At 42.0% G+C, this 25761-nt stretch overlaps 1 protein-coding gene and 2 pseudogenes across 1 annotated transcript; all 3 read left to right on the forward strand.

The window, feature by feature from the left end:
• Nucleotides 1-5983: 5983 nt before the first annotated feature.
• On the forward strand, nucleotides 5984-11559 carry LOC136549466 (protein WVD2-like 2; annotated as a pseudogene).
• Nucleotides 11560-13150: 1591 nt separating this feature from the next.
• LOC136548109 (protein Rf1, mitochondrial-like) lies at nucleotides 13151-14723 on the forward strand (annotated as a pseudogene).
• A 5226-nt stretch (nucleotides 14724-19949) lies between these two features.
• LOC136549465 (protein WVD2-like 2) lies at nucleotides 19950-25698 on the forward strand. Its single transcript, XM_066540760.1, has 7 exons — nucleotides 19950-20434; nucleotides 21886-22318; nucleotides 22485-22570; nucleotides 22782-22878; nucleotides 22969-23040; nucleotides 23985-24095; nucleotides 25089-25698. The coding sequence occupies exons 2-7, from the start codon at nucleotides 21890-21892 to the stop codon at nucleotides 25374-25376; spliced, it is 1083 nt and encodes a 360-aa protein (XP_066396857.1). The 5' UTR covers nucleotides 19950-20434; nucleotides 21886-21889; the 3' UTR covers nucleotides 25377-25698.
• The last annotated feature ends 63 nt before the right edge of the window (nucleotides 25699-25761 follow it).

Here is a 25761-nt window from a genome sequence, read left to right on the forward strand (position 1 = left end):
GTTTAAGGTACCTAAGGATTCTTTTAACAGCAACCATATGAGTCTCCTTAGGATTAGCTTAAAATCTAGCACACATACACACACTAAACATGATGTCAGGCCTAGATGTTGTCAAATATAATAAACTACCAATCATAGAATGGTAGAGAGTTTGATCAACCGATTTACCCCCCTCATCTAGGTCGAGATGTCCATTAGATGACATTGGTGTCTTGATTGGCTTACATTCATCCATTCTGAACCTCTTGAGAAGGTCCTTGGTATATTTTTCTTGAGAGATAAAAATCTCCTCTCTCATTTGCTTGACTTGGAAACCAAGAAATAATGTAAGCCCTCCAATCATAGACATCTCGAAGTCATTTGACATCAATTCTACTAAACTCTTTATAATAGTCTTCATTTGATGAGCCAAATATGATATCATCAACATATACTTGACAAATGAAAATCTCTCCATCAAGCTTTTTCATGAATAGTGTGTTATCGACCTTTCCAATGGTGAAGCCCTTCTCAATGAGGAAATTCCTGAAGGCACTCATACCAAGCTCTTGGGGCTTGCTTAAGCCCATATAGCGCCTTGGACAACCTATAGACATGATTAGGATATCTAGGGTCTTCAAACCTGGGAGGTTGATCAACATATACTAGTTCATTTATGAAACCACTTAAAAATGCACTTTTAACATCTATTTAATATAATTTCATTTCATGATGGGAGGCATATGCAAGAAGGATACGAATGGCTTCAAGTCTTGCAACCGGTTCAAAGGTCTCTCCAAAATCCAATCCTTCAACTTGGTAGAACCCCTTTTGCAACTAGCCTTGCCTTGTTCCTCACAATGATGCCTTGATCATCTTGTTTGTTGCGGAACACCCACTTTGTTCCTAATGAATCTTGCATCTTGTGGTCGCTCTTCAAGTGTCCAAACTTCATTTCGGGTGAAGTTGTTCAACTCTTCATGCATGGAATTTATCCAATCCGGATCTTAAGAGCTTCTTCTATATTTTTAGGCTCAGTGCAAGAAACAAACAAGTGATGTTACATAAATGAAGCAAGTTTTTGAGAGTGAGTCATTACACCCTTTGAAGGACTCCTTATGATGAGATCTTGTGGATGTGCATTGTAGTATAGGTGAATTTCTTCTATCAACCACTTGAGGGGGAGGTTGTGGAGCATCAACATCTTGAGCTTGTGCCACCATTTGACCATGGGAGACATGAGTATCTTTATTTTCTACTCTCCCATCTTTATCATCGTCTTATGGCATATTTGATGAAGAAGGTGGATCAATCACTTGTACATCATCTTCATCATCTTTGGGCTTGATGTCTCCTACTGGAATGTTTCTCATGGCCTCCCTTAATGGTTCATCACCTATATCCTTAAGATTCTCATGTGCTCCTTGGGAGCCGTTAGATTCATCAAATTCTACATCATATGTTTCTTCAACCAAGCCGGTGGTATGATTAAATACTTGATATGCTTTGGACTTTGATGAATAACCAATAAGAAAACCAATATCACAACGTCTTTGGAACTTCCCTAGGTGTTGCCGCTTCTTATAGATGTAGCATTTGCAACCAAACACTTAGAAGAATGATACGTCCAGCTTCTACCCATTGAGCAACTCATAAGGGATCTTGCCAAGAAACTTTTAAAGAAATAGGCGATTGGATGCATAATATGCGGTGTTGATAGCTTCCGCCCATAGAGCTTCGGGTGTATTATACTCATCAAGCATTGTTCTTGCAAGGGTAATAAGTGTCTGGTTCTTTCTCTCTACAACACCATTTTGTTGAGGAGTGTATGTTGCTGGAGACCTCATGCTTGATTCCTACTTCATCACAATATGCTTCAATATTTGTGTTGTCAAATTCTTTTCCATTGTCACTTCTTATCTTCTTGAGCTTCACTTCAAATTCATTTTGTGCTCTCTTAGCAAACTTCTTAAAACATGCGGCCACTTTGGTCTTGTCATGGAGAAAGAACACCCCAAGTATATCTAGAGTAGTCATCAACTATCACAAGACAATAGAGATTTCCTCCCAAACTCTTGTAAGTTGTTGGTTCAAATAGATCCATATGAAAAAGCTCTATCACTCTTGTTGTTGACATGTAAGCTTTGGTTGGATGAGTGTTTGCAACTTGCTTCCCTAGCTTGACATGCACTACAAAGCTTGTCCTTCTCAAATTTACATCCTACAAACCTCTCACCAATTCATTCTTCATTAGCTTCTTGAGTGAGCTCATCCCAACTATGTGCAAGTCTTCTATACCATAGCCACCCAAGTAATGTTTTGGTGAATAAGCATGTCTTCAAGTTTGCATCTTCAGAGGTGAAATCCACTAGATATAGGTTGTTGTATCTAAAACCCTTGAATATAACTTGATCATCATCTTGCTTTGACACAAGCACTTCCTTCTTGGTAAACAAACATTGAAAGCCAAGATCACATAATTGACCAACGGATAGCAAGTTGAAACTCGATGAAACAACATATAGCACATTTGATATTGAATGATCATTTGATATTGCACCTTTGCCCAATCCTTGAACTTTGCCCTTTGAATTACCACCAAATGTAATCCTTTCTTGACCATCTACTTCTTCATCTAGTGAGGTGAACATACGAGGATCACCGGTCATATGTTGAGTGCAACCACTATCAATAACCTAATGACTTCATCAGTCTTGTAGTTCACCTATATACAAGGGATCAAGCTTATTGTTTAGGTACCCAAACTTGATGAGGGCCCTTTACTTTCTCAACTAGTGACTTTGCAACCCAAATTTATTTAGGCCTATTCTTGTTGGGTGGACCTAAAAACATGACTTTTATTTTTCCACTAGAATCCTTTCTAAGCATGTAGTGAGCATTGAAGGCAAAGGGCCTATCATGCTTGGGCAAGGGTTGTGGTGGTGGAGTTTGACACTCATGAGCAAAGTGACCTTCTTGTCCACACTCAAAACATCTCTTTAGCTTAGGCTTTGACTTGTATTGTTGTTGATGTTGAGCTTGAGCTTTCTTCTCTTGATTTGCCAAGTACCCAATACCACTTCTATCCATCTTCATCACGGTGTTCATGAGTAGCTTCACTTTAGAGATATTGGCCTCTTGTGAACTTGCTTAAACCAGTCTTAAGATGTTCTTTCTCAATTTGATCTTCTTGTTTTCTTCTCTAAGTTCATCATGATTTTTCTCCATCTTGAGTCTCTTATTCTCTTCTTTAAGCATCTCATTCTCAAGAGCTATATCATAATCATTGTCAAGATTTCTCTATCACAATTGTGTTGGTGGTTGATAGCTTTTCAAGATCTTTTATGAGCTTTTCATTCTCATTCTTGAGCCTGAACATAATCATCATAGTTGTCGGACTCAACCACTTTCTTGTCTTTGCTACTAGAACCTTGCTCAATGCTCTCAACAATCAAGTCATCACATGATGTAGCTATATCAATCTTAACAACATTGTTAATAGCATCATGTGGCTCATTGAATAATAAGTCATGAGAAAGAACAAGATTGTCATGATTAATCTTGAGATTGGTGTACTCTTCTTTTAGCAAATTGTAACTAGTGGTGAGCTTATTATGTATCCCCTCAAGTTTATTCATGTTTTTCTCTAAGCTCCTTTTTAGAGGATTTGAAGCTCCTTGAGTTTGGATGACACAATTTTATTTTCTTCTCTAAGCTCAACACTAGCTTTTTTGGCTATGTCATACTTCTCAAGTACTAGTTTTTTTAGCTCTCGTCTTTCTAATGATTTTAGTGTATTGGTTTAGCAACTTAATAAGATCATCATAAGAAGGTGATTCAAATTCTTCATCACTATCACTACCACTTTTATCATTGCTAGCATTATCATCACCACTACTATCATCATCATTTTATACCTTTTATTCACCATTGGCCATAAGGCATAAGTGTGTAGAGGATGACGGCGGTGGTGTCGGTGAAGATAGTGAAGAATCAATCACAAGAGCAACCACCTTCTCCTTCTCATTCTCACTTTTATCATTAGATGAGCTACTTGATGATTCAATGTCCAGTGAGCCAATCACCAACAATGTATGCCTTGCCATTCTTCTTCTTCTTATGAAATTTCTTCTTCTTGTATGGCTTATTCTTCTTCTTCTTATCATCATTTTCATCACTTGAGTCATCTTTCTTGCTCTTGTACTTCTTCTTGTACTTGTCTTTCTTGAGTTTGAGGCATTGATGAGCTAGATGACTAAGTTCTCCATAATTATAGCAATCCATTTTAGAGATGGGCTTCCTTCTATTACTAGTGAAGAATTTCTTCTTCTTGCCATCAAACTTGACACCATTCTTGTTTAGCTTCTTAAGCATCTTGGTGGTTCTTCTCACCATGAGAGCAAGACTTGTATCATCAATCTCATCATCACTTGAGCTAACATGATCAACTCTTGCTTTGCCCCTCTTCTCTTGGCTAGCCTTGAATGTCAAATCTTTCTTCTTGGTGGAAGAAGAGCCATCTTATGGAGTGATGTGCATGTACATCTCATGTGCATTGATCTTCCTCAATATTTGAGTTAGTGTAGCAGTGGAAAGATCACCTTGATAAAGCACCATCATAATATGTCCATATTTGTCAATGGGAAGGACACTCAAGATCTTTCTCACAACATCGGAGGATTGCATTTGTGTGAGTCTAAGAACATTGACTTCCTCTACAAGAACATTCAAGTGTGAATACATCTTATTGGCACTTTCTCTAGGAAGCATCTTAAATGAATTAAGCTTTTTCATTATAAGATGGTAGCGTTCCTCACGCTCACTCTTGGTTCCCTTATAGAGCGCACAAATGTTCGATCATAGTGCATGTGTGTCTTTATGGTTCCGCACACGGTTAAAGACATCCTTGTAGATGCCTCTAAAAAGGGTGTCTCTCCTTCCCAGCGGCGCGCGTAGGTACAGCTCCTTCCCGGCGACGCGCGAGGTCCTTCCCAGCGGCGGCGCGAGCTCCTTCCCCATGTCCGGCGGTGCTCGAGCTCCTTCCCCTTGCCCGGTGTGAGCTCTTCCCATGGCCAGCGCGGGATCCTTCCCCATGCATGGCGCCGTGCGCCGAGGTCTACGGGGAGGGGATTTGTGTTCTCTTCACCGTTGGAGAAAGGTAGGTTTTGGGTGGGAATGCTTTCACTGTGCATGACCTAAAGATGGTGTATTTTGGGTGATCTTGTTGGAGATAGTCTAAGGGCCTGTTTAGATGCCGAAATTTTTGGCAAAATGACACTGTAGCAGTTTTCGTTGTTATTTGGTAATTAGTGTCCAATCATAGTCTAATTAAGGCTTAAAAATTCGTCTCGTAGGATTTTGTCTAAACTGTGTAATTAGTTTTATTTTTTATTTATATTTAATACTTCATGTATGCGTCCTAAAGATTCGATATGACGAAGAATCTTAAAAATTTAGCATCTTGGAGAGGAACTAATCGGTACCTAACAAAAGAACAACACGATCACATAAGCGTTCCATGGTCCATTGGTCCTGCGCAGCAACCATTGAACGATGAAATGCAGGCATGCAAGCACTGCCTACTACTAGTAAGTTGAGACGTCAGTTTTCGTTGCCGCTGACGCATCATGCTCACTCACACTGGACAATATCCTCACAACAAAGACTCACTATATATATAATAATCATCACATAGAAAAACAGGGGAAGATCTCGATTTATGTCTCCATTATTATTACAGGAAAAAATTGCGCTAACTAACCTATAATAATTTCCACGTGGCTGGTCAAAATCATCCACACCGCGGTGACCACCCCCCAGCCGTGCCTCTGCCTCTCGCAGCACGGCTCCCTCGGGCCTCAGGTCCCACACCCTCACCTCCGCCCGTGGCCCCGGGCGGTACCCTCACCGCCGGGCCCACCTCGCCCCCTCCGCCCCGCCCCCACAAGGACACAAACAGCCGGCCGCGACCCGCGCCCAGACACACACGAGCGCACGCAGGCAGGCAGAGGAGGGGGGAGCGCGCGAGCTCTACGCGAAGCGAGGCGTGGTGGTGGGGCGGCGAGGGAAGCGAGGCCGGGCGGGGTCGGCGGCCGCCTCCGCTGACTCGGCGGGAGCGGACCGGTGCGGGAGGTGCGCGGCGCGGGGGAGCTGACTGTCCGGGTACCGAACGGTCGGCACCACGGCGGCCGCGGCGGAGGCCAACGGCGGCGGGGGCGGGGGCGGGGACCCCGGGGCCGCGGCGAGGCGGCGCTGGGATCTGCCCGGCGAGGCGGCCGGGAACATGTAATGGCGCGCTGGCTTCTCTCTCTCTCTGCTGTTAATCCTGTTTCTCTTGTGGGCGTTGGGGGCGGTGTTTCGGTGGCTGCGCCTTGCGCTTGTTGGGTTTCTGAGCCGCGTGGTGGATCCGGGTGGTTTGGTGTGTCGATTCTTGGGGGGTGGTTTCGGTGATTTGCGCGATTGCTCCGGTGAGTTTTGGGTCGGTTGGCTCGGATTAGGGTTTCGCGCGCGTGTGGGGGGTGAAGGCCGCGGCTCTCGAATGGTTCCTCGTCGTGTGATATGTTATAGCTGAAATGTCTGGTTTTCTCTGAACTAGTAGTGCTAGAAATGGCCGATATTCGTTTGTAGCCTGCGTGGGAGGCATTAACGGGGTAATGAGTTGGCTTCCCTGCAAACAATGGGATAAGGCATTAGCGTGGATCCTTAAATAAATTGTGGAATAGGGGCGTTGACTGATTATTCAAGGTCGTGCACTCGTGTTCTTGTGAAATGGTTGTCCAATGGGCGTGTAGCGATTGCGATAGAGCTCTTTGAATGTTTCTAGTTGTGTTGTTGAACTCAGCCGTGCTTAGTTTTATATTTCAAATGTCACATCCTGGAGATTTTTCAAAATTGTTTTGTAAATAAAGTTTGCTGATTCTAAGCTATGCGCTGTGAAGGATTTATTATTCTGTCTTAGTGGCCATGATGTAAGGGCTCCCGCTAAAAATCTTGTATTGCTTCCCGCGGGTTTTGTATATACGACAAAATATTCAAAATTTTCTGGTATTTATTGCCTGGTGAAGTTTATAATAAATGCACTCTGCAATCTTGAACATCCAAATAAACATTGTCGCGTTGTGCATTGTTTGAAGAAATTGGAACATAACTCTTGTCGTGAACGTGACCAAGTTGGAGCTACATTGCATTCATGTTTTAGGAGTTTGCTAGGCTGGCATTTCAGTAAACTTATATATGGCGCCCCAGGAAACTTTCGATTCAAGGTCAACAAACAAATAAATATGCTGCACAAATTCTACAGCAATGTGTTAAATGTGAAGCTTCTAAGTGACAGATTACCAAAATCATCTATAACTTCTTCTGATTTACGCAATAGCTCTTGATTCGAACTTAAGAAACACATGTGTAATCTTTGTTACATGTGGACTTTAGAAATATCAGATGACAACTCTCCATTTTTGTATGATTGTTCTATATTTGTCAGTTGGATTTTAGCATATTGGATTTTTCTGCTTTGTTGCAAGGGTAGTTGCTTGCATGTCATTGATAATGCCTATGCTTATATTAATTAGTTGTTCTTTTCTTAGTTATAAACAATTGATGGGAGCGCTATGTTATAGTCCTGTTTGACTCTATTATTTATTCTATATGATTTGATACTGTAAGGCTGCTTCAAGGCTCCATCTGATTCTGCTGTACACTTATATTTATATATGTTTTTTTTAATAAAAAATGCAGTGCAATGGGGAAAGAAGTTGTTGATATGTCTACTGATGAAGAATCAGATTGTGTAGTTATATGTCCACCTAACGGAAATGCTGATCATGAGGAAGTTGTGAGTGGCAGCCATGATGAAGATTCTTCAGGAAGGCAAGAGAACACTCATGCTATGAACTCACATATGGACAGCAACAGCCAGGACGATGTGTCTGTAAACCCAGACCTCCTCAAGCCGATTCATCAGCAGGAGTCTTCTCTCAGCAATTCACCAGCAAAGCCTACAGTAGCTAGACAGCAAGGGTCTAGGCACACTGTACCTGAAGCCATGCACTGTTGCACCTGAAAGAAGGTCATCTGGAGCAGGAAATTGTGCTCCAATTCCTCATCCCATCAGCAATGGGGAAAAACTTTCGGATAAAAGTAGCTCCTCACCAAGAAGCATGGCAAAGAAGGTCTGGTAGTCATCTGTACCCTCCTTTGAACTTTACCCTTTGGGCTTCATCTACTTCTCTTTGTTTGTTAGACAGTCTTCTATTTGCCTTACACTGCCAAATTAACATTTGAACATGAAAGTAGGCAACTTTAGTGACAAACTTTGTACTATTTGTGGATTTGCAGAGTCCATCAGTCACACCCAGGATGCCTCTCCAATCTGACAATAGTTCTCACAGTCCAGAAGAGGACTCATATTCTGTCACTTCTTCGTATCCTTTCTTCTTTTCAAATATGGATCACGTTGAATTCTCCGATGGATCTTATTGTTCTGTCTGTTTAGTGTCTCCTTTTTTTTAATATTTTTATGCATATGAACTACATAAAAGTTTGGACGGAACACTTTTCTATGCCTTTATAACTGACTGTTTAGTAGAAAAGATTCCTTCATTTGTATTCCCCAATTTCCTGAGCTGTATACAGAACTGTAACTTCAGCAAGAGCTGGAAAAACTAAGAAGACAACTGTTGCTGTTGCACCTACATTCGTCTGTGCTAATCGTGCTGAGAAGAGAGGAGAGGTACACGTGCCATTTCAGTGGTGCAATATCATGATTGATATTTGGCTTTAAAGAGTCAGTCGAGTAATCAAATCTTTGTTGATTCTTAAGTTTTACACAAAATTAGAAGAGAAGCGCAAGGCTTTGGAAGAGGAGAAACTCCAAGCAGAGGCCAGAAAGAGGGTAAGTCTGCTATGGTTTATTTTATGGTATTGCCTGAATATCAGTGTCTGTTTTGTTTTGTGGCATCATGAAGAGCACCCTTTTTTGCAAAATTACTAGCCCTAATGCATTGGAAACTGTAATTGCATCTTCTTATAAGCACTGGAAATTAGAATTTTGGAGTAACTTTGTTTAACCTACCTTTTTCCTCCACATTTTGTGGTGTAAATATTTTGAACTTCACTGAGCTCACTTTTTTTTTTACATTAGTAGTGTCTTGTCTTGGACTTGCTGAAATACTATCTGTTCGAGGTGTTGGAAACGATCAGTACATCATTTTTGTTATTTCCATCTTGCTTGGTTAGTGTGGTAAAATGCAAGAAACAAGACAATTTCAGATATGCTTGAAGCCTTGAAATGAACTTTTCTGAAGGTTTATCCATCTTTTAGTCCATCTTTGTCCAATCAATATGGTTAAATTGGTTAAGCCTTTTCTTGTATAAACACGTATACTAAACTTTAAGCTTGTGAAACTATAGTTGTTTCCTATGTACATGAGTTGATTTGTCTTTATAATGAATATTTTGTCCCACAAAATCTGATATTTTTATTGGGAAAAACTATAGTGCCTGGTAACTTTAGGTACTGGTATTAGAATTGTTGAGGATGCTTGTATCTGAAGCCCACTTAATCTTAGTCTATTGTTACTGCACATAGACCTCACTTGATTGCGTTAACTATGCTTCTGCCGTGTCACTCATGTATGCATATTTGATGCCTCTTGTAAACACCATTACACTTTCACGTTTTTATCAATAGTCTAACTTATGAAAATCTTTGTTATCTGCCCACCAAGACAACGAAACTCCTTACGAAGCCTGCTTTATGATCCTCTTTTTGATTAATCGTTTTGGGTTAATTAAAATTGTCATTATTTCTCTTTCTTGTCCTTTTCTTTTTTCTAGGAAGAGGAAGAAGAAGCTCTAAGACAACTGAGGAAGAACTTGGTCGTCCGAGCAAAACCCATGCCAAGCTTCTACCAAGAGGGACCCCCACCAAAGGTTGAACTTAAGAAGGTAATGTATTTTGTGTTGTCTGCTATGTTATTTTAATCATTTTTTTTTTTTTGCATTGTTCAGTTGGTATTTGCCTACCCCAACTTGTTTGGGACTTAAAGGCTTTGTTGTTGTTGTTGTTGTTGTTGTATTGTTCAGTTGGTATTTAGAAGGGCGGGCCTGGTGCAAACGGTAGAGTCTTACCGCCTGTGACCGGAAGGTCCCGGGTTCGAGTCGCAGTCTCCTCGCATTGCACAGGCGAGGGTAAGGCTTGCCACTGACACCCTTCCCCAGACCCCGCACAGAGCGGGAGCTCTCTGCACTGGGTACGCCCTTTGTTCAGTTGGTATTTACATTCTGAAGGAAATCTCTAGGTCTTCAATTAGTTCCATAAGTTATTCTGCCAATCAATTCCTTAGATTTTCTTCATAATTTCATATTCATTGCTCTGGTGTTGTTCCATCATCTTTATAGCTCCAGTTTTGTGTTTTCACTTTGTATATTGCTTTTCTTTGGGTGCCAAGACACTAAAGTCAAGGTTAGGGGGATCCTTATCCAATTTTGTTCCTTTGTGTTCCTGATTCTTTATATACCTCAATACCTCACATTAACATTAGTATCTTGATGAAACAACATGATTCCTTGGTTTCCAAATGCATGACATTGTTGTCCTTGTGTCTGGCCATAATTGAAAATTTCAATTTTCTGGACACATAATTGTCTCTTTTCATTTGATTCTCGCAAAACAAATGATTGCTGTTTTCCTCATCAACTTGGTCAGCAGTAATGTTAAATTTTTCTCACTGAACGAACTTGTAATGTTCCTACTCCAATACTGATATAAATCACCAAAATGAGCATAAGTTGTATATACAATCAGTTTAAAAATATGTCTTCTTACATTAATTTATACTTGTAACTTGTTGATTAAATTAATGGAAAGCTGTATAAGCTTGCTTGCTTTTAGCACGTACTAGTGTGAGCCGTCTTATTTTTGCCTTTTCTTTTGCAGGTGCCTCCAACTCGTGCCAAGTCACCAAAATTGACACGGAGGAAAGAGCTGCAGTGACACCCCTCATACACCAGAGGGAGGAAATGGCAGTGCAGTATGCTGCCGGTTGCATCGTCACAGCATTGGGAACTCCAAAGATGTTAGCAGCAAGGCACAATGTTCTGCAAAGAGTGCTTCAAAGACAGGATCAGCTACTAAATCCAGGGTCACCAAATCCAGGGAAGACCTGAAGGCTTCCATGAAGAAAGTGGGACAGCCAAGCGCCGCAAACTTTGCTGTACAAACCTAAATCATGATGCATTCACTCCCTATGCCATTTTTCATTTTAATTTATACCTCACATCACCAAAAAGATGGCCTCATGACCCGACAATAGTTTGTTTGTTGCTAGATTATTTTTCCATTGTCCTTGTAAGAACCTGGCTACCAGAGACCATGCGCTGTTCTGCCTTGTAAATTTGTTGTAGTTTTGTATGGGGTAACCGAGTCAGTCTTGTGAGAACCAAGAGGGCAGCTAGATGAGCAGTTGCCTGTTGGAGTGACATATTGTGTGGCGGCATTCACAGATCCTATGTATTGTATCTGAGCTGTAACTTATTGTGGGCATTGGCAAAGCGTTTCTGATTGTTGTCGCAAAATTTGATCAGGTCATGTATCAATCAGGTATCCATATCCTTATGAATTGAAAACGTGGCTGTTTTTTTTTCCTGTCTGAAACTTGAAACAGTAAAACGTGTTAAAGGATCAGTACTTGCAGTGACTTTCTGAAGAGTACACAGGGGCTTCATCGGTCTTGTAAATGTAAAGATGACTACTTTGTTGAAGGACACTACGATATCTGCAGGTGTCAAAGGAAGCTTGCAAGTCACTCGAACTGGTCTAAGCTGTACAAGAACATTGAACTTGGAAACACAAGTTTTCAACGCAAAAAAAAAAAGGCGTGATTTCCGCACCTGATGTAGGTAGTGACCCAAGCTGCCATATTTTCTCCCATGTTAGCTATTCGAGAAGACATTCGAATGGCTTACCATGCATGCGCTCACTTTGGAGTTGGTATAACTGATACTAGTACTAGTGTTACATGCCAGAAACCACGGGGCGATGCGTCTAAAATGCTCCATGTAGAGTGCGGTATGGAGGAAAGCCACACCAAAAAAGAGCAGAACAAGTTTCAAAAAAAAAAAGAGCAGAACAAGGAGAACTCTGAAAGTGGAGTACATTGCTAGAATAAATCATCACGGCAAAAAAAAATTCTTTCCAAAAAAAAAGGCACCAAAATTAAGAAGCATTCTGAGCAGTACTACTCGGTTCCAAGAATATCAAAGCAAGCCAAGGAAAGCATATCAAAGGAGCAAGTAAATTAAAAACGAACGAAGGAAATAGTTACCGACAACTCTCAGACAGCAAGCCACTGTATACTCTCTGATTTATGAGCCACACGGCACTTTCGGTTATGTTTTTCTAAATATTTATTTATGGATGAAATATTGTTAGTCATTCATACGGCCTGTGGTCGATTTAACTTCTATTTTGAATTGAGCACAAAAACGAGAGTGAGTGTTTTGCAGGATGTGATTAGCTATGTCAACATGAGAAGCAGCATAAAGTTGAGGACTGCTTTAAGTGAAGCCTAAACTTCCATTGTCGTAATAAACGAAATATTAATCTATCTATAATATTAGAAGACAGTCAAATGTTTTACATTTCATCATGATGGCTTCTATCTCATTTTCTTCTCCCGTTCATTTTGAGCTTCTTGTTCAAATTTTAGCCTCCTCTCGGCTGTCAGTCTATTAGACCTGAGTATTTTTTGGGCCGGGCTGAAAAAATCCAAGTTATTTTGGGCTTAAAAAGCCTGTCCATGACCATCCCATGAACGAGTCGGGTCGGCATTGTCCGGGCTGGGCCCGGGCTTGAGCAGGTTGCTCGTTGTTTTTAGTTGAAAAGTAATACTTCGGCTGGACTTGGCTCGAGAAAAATTTCTGGACAATTGGACCTCTGTAAGGCTCATGGACAGTCTAAAACTCGGTGAGCTCAGACCGAGCTCAATTTGCTCATGTCTACTGTCTATATGTATACAACCTCAAATTATTTGGCGCTCAAACTAATTTTCTTTTGTAAAGAGAAGAAACACCAGAGTTACTCGGTCAAACACTAGAGAAGACGACATGCCACTCCCAAAGCCCCAAGCACGTGATCAGTCCTCTCCTCTAGCTCAGTTGCTCACGCGAATCACGCCCACCGTCAACCCGAGCCCACGCGCAGGCGCAGCGTTCCCCATTCCCAATCTCCCGCACCACCAGTACAGAGCGCGCCGCCGCCGCCGCCGCCGCTCTGTGCCTGTGCCGACCGTCCCCATCCCCAGCGCGGGCGAGCTGCGAGCTGCATTTCCCAGCGAATCGGAGGCGTGAGGTTTGGATCGCACGGCCGGCGACGACCATGTCGAGCCGGGCGCCCCCCGCTTGGTTGAAGAAGCTGAAGCGAATCATTGGACAGCGCATCCGCTCGGGAAGTCTCAGCGCCGAGGCCGCACGCCAACTCTGCGACGAGGTGCTCCCATCGATCCAAAGGCGTCCCCACAGCCGCGCGCCGGCGGAGGGCCGACCACCGCCCTTCCTGAGAGCTGGAGCGCTTCATCGGGAGTGTTTCCGCTCGGGAGACCTCGGCCCCGAGGATGCACTCGATCTGTTCGACGAGTTGCTTCCCCAAGCCAGGCCCGGCTCCGTTTATGCCCTCAACCAGCTTCTCACCACCGTCGCTAGCGCCCCGGTCTCCTCCACCGTTCGCGACGGCCCTGCGCTCGCCATATCCCTGTTCAATCGCATAGCCCGAGCGGGCGTCAAGAAGGTGGCTCCAAGCATAGTTACCTACACAATCGTCATCAGCTGCTGCTGCGATGCAGGATGCTTGAACCTCGGCTTCGCCGCATTGGGCCAAATCATCAAGAGGAGATTGAGGCCACAAGCCAGGACCTTCACGCCTCTGCTCAGGACCCTCTGCGCCGAGAAGAGGACGCGTGATGCAATGAATATTGTGCTCCGACGGATGTTCTGAGCTCTGCTGCACCCCCGATGTCTTCTCCTACAACACTCTTCTCGTTGGGCTTTGTGATGAGAAGAAATGTGAAGAGGCTGTCGAGCTGATCCACATGATGGCTGAGGATGGAGGTGGCTGCCGACCTGATGTGGTGTCTTATAACACCATAATCCATGGCTTCTTTAAAGAGGGTGAGGTGGGGAAAGCTTACACTCTGTTACGTGAAGTGCTTGATCGTGGAATCCCGCCAAATGTGGTGACTTGCAGCTCAATCATTGATGGCCTATGCAAGGTTCAAGCAATGGACAAGGCCGAGGAGATCCTTCAACAGATGTTTGACAAACATATTATGCCTAATTGCACTACATATACTAGTCTTCTCCATGGTTACCTCTCTTTGGGACAGTGGAAAGAGGCAGTCAGAATTCCCAAAGAAATGTCCAGATATGGGCAAGGGCAACGACCAAATGTTGTTACTTACAATATGCTGATCGACTGTCTTTGTAAATCTGGAGGGTGCGTAGAAGGTAGAGAGATTTTTAATTCTATGATTCAGAGCGGTGAAAACCCCAATGTCGCCACTTATAGAATTCTTCTCCATGGGTATGCTACCGAAGGAAATCTTGTTGAAATGAATAATATCATGGATTTGATGGTACAAAACGGAATGCAACCTGATCATCGTATCTTCAACATACAGATCTATGCATACAATAAATATGGAATGGTTGATAAGGTGAAAGGTCCTAATATGGCTAGAGGGGGATGAATAGCCTATTTAAAAATCTACAAGATCACTAGAGCAATTTGATTAGTATGACAAATAGCGAAATGCAAACTTGCTCTAGCTCTACCAGGGTTGCAAGCCACATATCCAACAATTCTAGTTACTATAATTACTAGGCAGACAAATAGCTAAGTCACTAACTCACTAAGAGCTCTCACACTTGCTACACTAAAGAGCTCCACTAGATGATCTTAAGCTACAAAGCAAGCTCTCAATTCTAGCTATACTAAAGAGTCTTGCTACAACTAGTTTGCGGGAATATAAACGAGTGAGTAGGGTGATTATACTGCTGCGTAGAGGAGTGAACTAATCACTAAGATGAGTACCAATTCAATCACCGAGAAAATACCAAAGGGCAAGAGACAACCAATTTTTCTCCCGAGGTTCACGTGCTTGCCGGCACGCTAGTCCCCGTTGTGATCGACCACACTTGGTGGTTCGGCGGTTAAGAGGTGTTGCACTACATCTTCCACACATTGGACACCGCAAAAACCTACCCACAAGTGAGGTAACTCAATGACACCCTTTGAAGGACTCCTTATGATGAGATCTTGTGGATGTGCATGTAGTATAGGTGAATTTCTTCTATCAACCACTTGAGGGGGAGGTTGTGGAGCATCAACATCTTGAGCTTGTGCCACCATTTGACCATGGGAGACATGAGTATCTTTATTTTCTACTCTCCATCTTTATCATCGTCTTATGGCATATTTGATGAAGAAGGTGGATCAATCACTTGTACATCATCTTCATCATCTTTGGGCTTGATGTCTCTACTGGAATGTTTCTCATGGCCTCCCTTAATGGTTCATCACCTATATCCTTAAGATTCTCATGTGCTCCTTGGGAGCCGTTAGATTCATCAAATTCTACATCATATGTTTCTTCAACCAAGCCGGTGGTATGATTAAATACTTGATATGCTTTGGACTTTGATGAATAACCAATAAGAAAACCAATATCACAACGTCTTTGGAACTTCCCTAGGTGTTGCCGCTTCTTATAGATGTAGCATTTGCAACCAAACACTTAGAAGAATGATACGTCCAGCTTCTACCCATTGAGCAACTCATAAGGGATCTGTGCCAAGAAACTTTTAAAGAATAGGCGATTGGATGCATAATATGCGGTGTTGATAGCTTCCGCCCATAGAGCTTCGGGTGGATTATACTCATCAAGCATTGTTCTTGCAAGGGTAATAAGTGTCTGGTTCTTTTTCTCTACAACACCATTTTGTTGAGGAGTGTATGTTGCGGAGACCTCATGCTTGATTCCTACTTCATCACAATATGCTTCAATATTTGTGTTGTCAAATTCTTTTCCATTGTCACTTCTTATCTTCTTGAGCTTCACTTCAAATTTATTTTGTGCTCTCTTAGCAAACTTCTTAAAACATGCGGCCACTTTGGTCTTGTCATGAGAAAGAACACCCCAAGTATATCTAGAGTAGTTATCAACTATCACAAGACAATAGAGATTTCCTCCCAAACTCTTGTAAGTTGTTGGTTCAAATAGATCCATATGAAAAGCTCTATCACTCTTGTTGTTGACATGTAAGCTTTGGTTGGATGAGTGTTTTGCAACTTGCTTCCTAGCTTGACATGCACTACAAAGCTTGTCCTTCTCAAATTTTACATCCTACAACCTCTCACCAATTCATTCTTCATTAGCTTCTTGAGTGAGCTCATCCCAATATGTGCAAGTCTTCTATACCATAGCCACCCAAGTAATGTTTTGGTGAATAAGCATGTCTTCAAGTTTGCATCTTCAGAGGTGAAATCCACTAGATATAGGTTGTTGTATCTAAAACCCTTGAATATAACTTGATCATCATCTTGCTTTGACACAAGCACTTCCTTCTTGGTAAACAAACATTGAAAGCCAAGATCACATAATTGACCAACGGATAGCAAGTTGAAACTCGATGAAACAACATATAGCACATTTGATATTGAATGATCATTTGATATTGCACCTTTGCCCAATCCTTGAACTTTGCCCTTTGAATTACCACCAAATGTAATCCTTTCTTGACCATCTACTTCTTCATCTAGTGAGGTGAACATACGAGGATCACCGGTCATATGTTGAGTGCAACCACTATCAATAACCTAATGACTTTCATCAGTCTTGTAGTTCACCTATATACAAGGGATCAAGCTTATTGTTTAGGTACCCAAACTTGATGAGGGCCCTTTACTTTCTCAACTAGTGACTTTGCAACCCAAATTTATTTAGGCCTATTCTTGTTGGGTGGACCTAAAAACATGACTTTTATTTTTCCACTAGAATCCTTTCTAAGCATGTAGTGAGCATTGAAGGCAAAGGGCCTATCATGCTTGGGCAAGGGTTGTGGTGGTGGAGTTTGACACTCATGAGCAAAGTGACCTTCTTGTCCACACTCAAAACATCTCTTTAGCTTAGGCTTTGACTTGTATTGTTGTTGATGTTGAGCTTGAGCTTTCTTCTCTTGATTTGCCAAGTACCCAATACCACTTCTATCCATCTTCATCACGGTGTTCATGAGTAGCTCACTTTAGAGATATTGGCCTCTTGTGAACTTGCTTAAACCAGTCTTAAGATGTTCTTTCTCAATTTGATCTTCTTGTTTTCTTCTCTAAGTTCATCATGATTTTTCTCCATCTTGAGTCTCTTATTCTCTTCTTTAAGCATCTCATTCTCAAGAGCTATATCATAATCATTGTCAAGATTTCTATCACAATTGTGTTGGTGGTTGATAGCTTTTCAAGATCTTTTATGAGCTTTTCATTCTCATTCTTGAGCCTAACATAATCATCATAGTTGTCGGACTCAACCACTTTCTTGTCTTTGCTACTAGAACCTTGCTCAATGCTCTCAACAATCAAGTCATCACATGATGTAGCTATATCAATCTTAACAACATTGTTAATAGCATCATGTGGCTCATTGAATAATAAGTCATGAGAAAGAACAAGATTGTCATGATTAATCTTGAGATTGGTGTACTCTTCTTTTAGCAAATTGTAACTAGTGGTGAGCTTATTATGTATACCCTCAAGTTTATTATGTTTTTCTCTAAGCTCCTTTTTAGAGGATTTGAACTCCTTGAGTTTGGATGACACAATTTTATTTTCTTCTCTAAGCTCAACACTAGCTTTTTTGGCTATGTCATACTTCTCAAGTACTAGTTTTTTAGCTCTCGTCTTTCTAATGATTTTAGTGTATTGGTTTAGCAACTTAACAAGATCATCATAAGAAGGTGATTCAAATTCTTCATCACTATCACTACCATTTTTATCATTGCTAGCATTATCATCACCACTACTATCATCATCATTTTATACCTTTTATTCACCATTGGCCATAAGGCATAAGTGTGTAGAGGATGACGGCGGTGGTGTCGGTGAAGATAGTGAAGAATCAATCACAAGAGCAACCACCTTCTCCTTCTCATTCTCACTTTTATCATTAGATGAGCTACTTGATGATTCAATGTCCGTGAGCCAATCACCAACAATGTATGCCTTGCCATTCTTCTTCTTCTTATGAAATTTCTTCTTCTTGTATGGCTTATTCTTCTTTTTTTATCATCATTTTCATCACTTGAGTCATCTTTCTTGCTCTTGTACTTCTTCTTGTACTTGTCTTTCTTGAGTTTGAGGCATTGATGAGCTAGATGACTAAGTTCTCCACAATTATAGCAATCCATTTTAGAGATGGGCTTCCTTCTATTACTAGTGAAGAATTTCTTCTTCTTGCCATCAAACTTGACACCATTCTTGTTTAGCTTCTTAAGCATCTTGGTGGTTCTTCTCACCATGAGAGCAAGACTTGTATCATCAATCTCATCATCACTTGAGCTAACATGATCAACTCTTGCTTTGCCCCTCTTCTCTTGGCTAGCCTTGAATGTCAAATCTTTCTTCTTGGTGGAAGAAGAGCCATCTTATGGAGTGATGTGCATGTACATCTCATGTGCATTGATCTTCCTCAATATTTGAGTTAGTGTAGCAGTGGAAAGATCACCTTGATAAAGCACCATCATAATATGTCCATATTTGTCAATGGGAAGGACACTCAAGATCTTTCTCACAACATCGGAGGATTGCATTTGTGTGAGTCCAAGAACATTGACTTCCTCTACAAGAACATTCAAGTGTGAATACATCTTATTGGCACTTTCTCTAGGAAGCATCTTAAATGAATTAAGCTTTTTCATTATAAGATGGTAGCGTTCCTCACGCTCACTCTTGGTTCCCTTATAGAGCGCACAAATGTTCGATCATAGTGCATGTGTGTCTTTATGGTTCCGCACACGGTTAAAGACATCCTTGTAGATGCCTCTAAAAAGGGTGTCTCTCCTTCCCAGCGGCGCGCGTAGGTACAGCTCCTTCCCGGCGACGCGCGAGGGTCCTTCCCAGCGGCGGCGCGAGCTCCTTCCCCATGTCCGGCGGTGCTCGAGCTCCTTCCCCTTGCCCGGTGTGAGCTCTTCCCATGGCCAGCGCGGGATCCTTCCCCATGCATGGCGCCGTGCGCCGAGGTCTACGGGGAGGGGATTTGTGTTCTCTTCACCGTTGGAGAAAGGTAGGTTTTGGGTGGGAATGCTTTCACTGTGCATGACCTAAAGATGGTGTATTTTGGGTGATCTTGTTGGAGATAGTCTAAGGGCCTGTTTAGATGCCGAAATTTTTGGCAAAATGACACTGTAGCAGTTTTCGTTGTTATTTGGTAATTAGTGTCCAATCATAGTCTAATTAAGCTTAAAAATTCGTCTCGTGGATTTTGTCTAAACTGTGTAATTAGTTTTATTTTTTATTTATATTTAATACTTCATGTATGCGTCTAAAGATTCGATATGACGAAAATCTTAAAAAATTTAGACATCTTGGAGAAGGAAACTAATCGGTACCTAACAAAAGAACAACACGATCACATAAGCGTTCCATGGTCCATTGGTCCTGCGCAGCAACCATTGAACGATGAAATGCAGGCATGCAAGCACTGCCTACTACTAGTAAGTTGAGACGTCAGTTTTCGTTGCCGCTGACGCATCATGCTCACTCACACTGGACAATATCCTCACAACAAAGACTCACTATATATATAATAATCATCACATAGAAAAACAGGGGAAGATCTCGATTTATGTCTCCATTATTATTACAGGAAAAAATTGCGCTAACTAACCTATAATAATTTCCACGTGGCTGGTCAAAATCATCCACACCGCGGTGACCACCCCCCAGCCGTGCCTCTGCCTCTCGCAGCACGGCTCCCTCGGGCCTCAGGTCCCACACCCTCACCTCCGCCCGTGGCCCCGGGCGGTACCCTCACCGCCGGGCCCACCTCGCCCCCTCCGCCCCGCCCCCACAAGGGCACAAACAGCCGGCCGCGACCCGCGCCCAGACACACACGAGCGCACGCAGGCAGGCAGAGGAGGGGGGCGCGCGCGAGCTCTACGCGAAGCGAGGCGTGGTGGTGGGGCGGCGAGGGAAGCGAGGCCGGGCGGGGTCGGCGGCCGCCTCCGCTGACTCGGCGGGAGCGGACCGGTGCGGGAGGTGCGCGGCGCGGGGGAGCTGACTGTCCGGGTACCGAACGGTCGGCACCACGGCGGCCGCGGCGGAGGCCAACGGCGGCGGGGGCGGGGGCGGGGACCCCGGGGCCGCGGCGAGGCGGCGCTGGGATCTGCCCGGCGAGGCGGCCGGGAACATGTAATGGCGCGCTGGCTTCTCTTCTCTCTCTGCTGTTATCCTGTTTCTCTTGTGGGCGTTGGGGGGGTGTTTCGGTGGCTGCGCCTTGCGCTTGTTGGGTTTCTGAGCCGCGTGGTGGATCCGGGTGGTTTGGTGTGTCGATTCTTGGGGGGTGGTTTCGGTGATTTGCGCGATTGCTCCGGTGAGTTTTGGGTCGGTTGGCTCGGATTAGGGTTTCGCGCGCGTGTGGGGGGTGAAGGCCGCGGCTCTCGAATGGTTCCTCGTCGTGTGATATGTTATAGCTGAAATGTCTGGTTTTCTCTGAACTAGTAGTGCTAGAAATGGCCGATATTCGTTTGTAGCCTGCGTGGGAGGCATTAACGGGGTAATGAGTTGGCTTCCCTGCAAACAATGGGATAAGGCATTAGCGTGGATCCTTAAATAAATTGTGGAATAGGGGCGTTGACTGATTATTCAAGGTCGTGCACTCGTGTTCTTGTGAAATGGTTGTCCAATGGGCGTGTAGCGATTGCGATAGAGCTCTTTGAATGTTTCTAGTTGTGTTGTTGAACTCAGCCGTGCTTAGTTTTATATTTCAAATGTCACATCCTGGAGATTTTTCAAAATTGTTTTGTAAATAAAGTTTGCTGATTCTAAGCTATGCGCTGTGAAGGATTTATTATTCTGTCTTAGTGGCCATGATGTAAGGGCTCCCGCTAAAAATCTTGTATTGCTTCCCGCGGGTTTTGTATATACGACAAAATAGTTCAAAATTTTCTGGTATTTATTGCCTGGTGAAGTTTATAATAAATGCACTCTGCAATCTTGAACATCCAAATAAACATTGTCGCGTTGTGCATTGTTTGAAGAAATTGGAACATAACTCTTGTCGTGAACGTGACCAAGTTGGAGCTACATTGCATTCATGTTTTAGGAGTTTGCTAGGCTGGCATTTCAGTAAACTTATATATGGCACCCCAGGAAACTTTCGATTCAAGGTCAACAAACAAATAAATATGCTGCACAAATTCTACAGCAATGTGTTAAATGTGAAGCTTCTAAGTGACAGATTACCAAAATCATCTATAACTTCTTCTGATTTACGCAATAGCTCTTGATTCGAACTTAAGAAACACATGTGTAATCTTTGTTACATGTGGACTTTAGAAATATCAGATGACAATTCTCCATTTTTGTATGATTGTTCTATATTTGTCAGTTGGATTTTAGCATATTGGATTTTTCTGCTTTGTTGTAAGGGTAGTTGCTTGCATGTCATTGATAATGCCTATGCTTATATTAATTAGTTGTTCTTTTCTTAGTTATAAACAATTGATGGGAGCGCTATGTTATAGTCCTGTTTGACTCTATTATTTATTCTATATGATTTGATACGTAAGGCTGCTTCAAGGCTCCATCTGATTCTGCTGTACACTTATATTTATATATGTTTTTTTTAATAAAAAATGCAGTGCAATGGGGAAAGAAGTTGTTGATATGTCTACTGATGAAGAATCAGATTGTGTAGTTATATGTCCACCTAACGGAAATGCTGATCATGAGGAAGTTGTGAGTGGCAGCCATGATGAAGATTCTTCAGGAAGGCAAGAGAACACTCATGCTATGAACTCACATATGGACAGCAACAGCCAGGACGATGTGTCTGTAAACCCAGACCTCCTCAAGCCGATTCATCAGCAGGAGTCTTCTCTCAGCAATTCACCAGCAAAGCCTACAGTAGCTAGACAGCAAGGGTCTAGGCACACTGTACCTGAACCATGCACTGTTGCACCTGAAAGAAGGTCATCTGGAGCAGGAAATTGTGCTCCAATTCCTCATCCCATCAGCAATGGGGAAAAACTTTCGGATAAAAGTAGCTCCTCACCAAGAAGCATGGCAAAGAAGGTCTGGTAGTCATCTGTACCCTCCTTTGAACTTTACCCTTTGGGCTTCATCTACTTCTCTTTGTTTGTTAGACAGTCTTCTATTTGCCTTACACTGCCAAATTAACATTTGAACATGAAAGTAGGCAACTTTAGTGACAAACTTTGTACTATTTGTGGATTTGCAGAGTCCATCAGTCACACCCAGGATGCCTCTCCAATCTGACAATAGTTCTCACAGTCCAGAAGAGGACTCATATTCTGTCACTTCTTCGTATCCTTTCTTCTTTTCAAATATGGATCACGTTGAATTCTCCGATGGATCTTATTGTTCTGTCTGTTTAGTGTCTCCTTTTTTTTAATATTTTTATGCATATGAACTCCATAAAAGTTTGGACTGGAACACTTTTCTATGCCTTTATAACTGACTGTTTGTAGAAAAGATTCCTTCATTTGTATTCCCCAATTTCCTGAGCTGTATACAGAACTGTAACTTCAGCAAGAGCTGGAAAAACTAAGAAGACAACTGTTGCTGTTGCACCTACATTCGTCTGTGCTAATCGTGCTGAGAAGAGAGGAGAGGTACACGTGCCATTTCAGTGGTGCAATATCATGATTGATATTTGGCTTTAAAGAGTCAGTCGAGTAATCAAATCTTTGTTGATTCTTAAGTTTTACACAAAATTAGAAGAGAAGCGCAAGGCTTTGGAAGAGGAGAAACTCCAAGCAGAGGCCAGAAAGAGGGTAAGTCTGCTATGGTTTATTTTATGGTATTGCCTGAATATCAGTGTCTGTTTTGTTTTGTGGCATCATGAAGAGCACCCTTTTTTGCAAAATTACTAGCCCTAATGCATTGGAAACTGTAATTGCATCTTCTTATAAGCACTGGAATTAGAATTTTGGAGTAACTTTGTTTAACCTACCTTTTTCCTCCACATTTTGTGGTGTAAATATTTTGAACTTCACTGAGCTCACTTTTTTTTTTACATTAGTAGTGTCTTGTCTTGGACTTGCTGAAATACTATCTGTTCGAGGTGTTGGAAACGATCAGTACATCAGTTTTTGTTATTTCCATCTTGCTTGGTTAGTGTGGTAAAATGCAAGAAACAAGACAATTTCAGATATGCTTGAAGCCTTGAAATGAACTTTTCTGAAGGTTTATCCATCTTTTAGTCCATCTTTGTCCAATCAATATGGTTAAATTGGTTAAGCCTTTTCTTGTATAAACACGTATACTAAACTTTAAGCTTGTGAAACTATAGTTGTTTCCTATGTACATGAGTTGATTTGTCTTTATAATGAATATTTTGTCCCACAAAATCTGATATTTTTATTGGGAAAAACTATAGTGCCTGGTAACTTTAGGTACTGGTATTAGAATTGTTGAGGATGCTTGTATCTGAAGCCCACTTAATCTTAGTCTATTGTTACTGCACATAGACCTCACTTGATTGCGTTAACTATGCTTCTGCCGTGTCACTCATGTATGCATATTTGATGCCTCTTGTAAACACCATTACACTTTCACGTTTTTATCAATAGTCTAACTTATGAAAATCTTTGTTATCTGCCCACCAAGACAACGAAACTCCTTACGAAGCCTGCTTTATGATCCTCTTTTTGATTAATCGTTTTGGGTTAATTAAAATTGTCATTATTTCTCTTTCTTGTCCTTTTCTTTTTTCTAGGAAGAGGAAGAAGAAGCTCTAAGACAACTGAGGAAGAACTTGGTCGTCCGAGCAAAACCCATGCCAAGCTTCTACCAAGAGGGACCCCCACCAAAGGTTGAACTTAAGAAGGTAATGTATTTTGTGTTGTCTGCTATGTTATTTTAATCATTTTTTTTTTTTTGCATTGTTCAGTTGGTATTTGCCTACCCCAACTTGTTTGGGACTTAAAGGCTTTGTTGTTGTTGTTGTTGTTGTTGTATTGTTCAGTTGGTATTTAGAAGGGCGGGCCTGGTGCAAACGGTAGAGTCTTACCGCCTGTGACCGGAAGGTCCCGGGTTCGAGTCGCAGTCTCCTCGCATTGCACAGGCGAGGGTAAGGCTTGCCACTGACACCCTTCCCCAGACCCCGCACAGAGCGGGAGCTCTCTGCACTGGGTACGCCCTTTGTTCAGTTGGTATTTACATTCTGAAGGAAATCTCTAGGTCTTCAATTAGTTCCATAAGTTATTCTGCCAATCAATTCCTTAGATTTTCTTCATAATTTCATATTCATTGCTCTGGTGTTGTTCCATCATCTTTATAGCTCCAGTTTTGTGTTTTCACTTTGTATATTGCTTTTCTTTGGGTGCCAAGACACTAAAGTCAAGGTTAGGGGGGATCCTTATCCAATTTTGTTCCTTTGTGTTCCTGATTCTTTATATACCTCAATACCTCACATTAACATATAGTATCTTGATGAAACAACATGATTCCTTGGTTTCCAAATGCATGACATTGTTGTCCTTGTGTCTGGCCATAATTGAAAATTTCAATTTTCTGGACACATAATTGTCTCTTTTCATTTGATTCTCGCAAAACAAATGATTGCTGTTTTCCTCATCGACTTGGTCAGCAGTAATGTTAAATTTTTCTCACTGAACGAACTTGTAATGTTCCTACTCCAATACTGATATAAATCACCAAAATGAGCATAAGTTGTATATACAATCAGTTTAAAAATATGTCTTCTTACATTAATTTATACTTGTAACTTGTTGATTAAATTAATGGAAAGCTGTATAAGCTTGCTTGCTTTTAGCACGTACTAGTGTGAGCCGTCTTTTTTTTGCCTTTTCTTTTGCAGGTGCCTCCAACTCGTGCCAAGTCACCAAAATTGACACGGAGGAAGAGCTGCAGTGACACCCCTCATACACCAGAGGGAGGAAATGGCAGTGCAGTATGCTGCCGGTTGCATCGTCACAGCATTGGGAACTCCAAAGATGTTAGCAGCAAGGCACAATGTTCTGCAAAGAGTGCTTCAAAGACAGGATCAGCTACTAAATCCAGGGTCACCAAATCCAGGGAAGACCTGAAGGCTTCCATGAAGAAAGTGGGACAGCCAAGCGCCGCAAACTTTGCTGTACAAACCTAAATCATGATGCATTCACTCCTATGCCATTTTTCATTTTAATTTATACCTCACATCACCAAAAAGATGGCCTCATGACCCGACAATAGTTTGTTTGTTGCTAGATTATTTTTCCATTGTCCTTGTAAGAACCTGGCTACCAGAGACCATGCGCTGTTCTGCCTTGTAAATTTGTTGTAGTTTTGTATGGGGTAAGAGTCAGTCTTGTGAGAACCAAGAGGGCAGCTAGATGAGCAGTTGCCTGTTGGAGTGACATATTGTGTGGCGGCATTCACAGATCCTATGTATTGTATCTGAGCTGTAACTTATTGTGGGCATTGGCAAAGCGTTTCTGATTGTTGTCGCAAAATTTGATCAGGTCATGTATCAATCAGGTATCCATATCCTT

The sequence above is a fragment of the Miscanthus floridulus genome, chromosome 4 (genome assembly GCF_019320115.1).
Source record: "Miscanthus floridulus cultivar M001 chromosome 4, ASM1932011v1, whole genome shotgun sequence".
NCBI classification, from domain to species: Eukaryota; Viridiplantae; Streptophyta; class Magnoliopsida; order Poales; family Poaceae; genus Miscanthus; species Miscanthus floridulus.

Bases quoted from the DNA above. Each gene is read 5' to 3' on its own strand.
- LOC136549465 (XM_066540760.1), top strand. From the start codon at position 21,890: ATGGGGAAAGAAGTTGTTGATATGTCTACTGATGAAGAATCAGATTGT. The intron at 23,041-23,984 runs GTAAGTCTGCTA...TCTTTTTTCTAG, and splicing joins AAGCAGAGGCCAGAAAGAGG to GAAGAGGAAGAAGAAGCTCT. The intron at 24,096-25,088 runs GTAATGTATTTT...TTTCTTTTGCAG, and splicing joins CAAAGGTTGAACTTAAGAAG to GTGCCTCCAACTCGTGCCAA.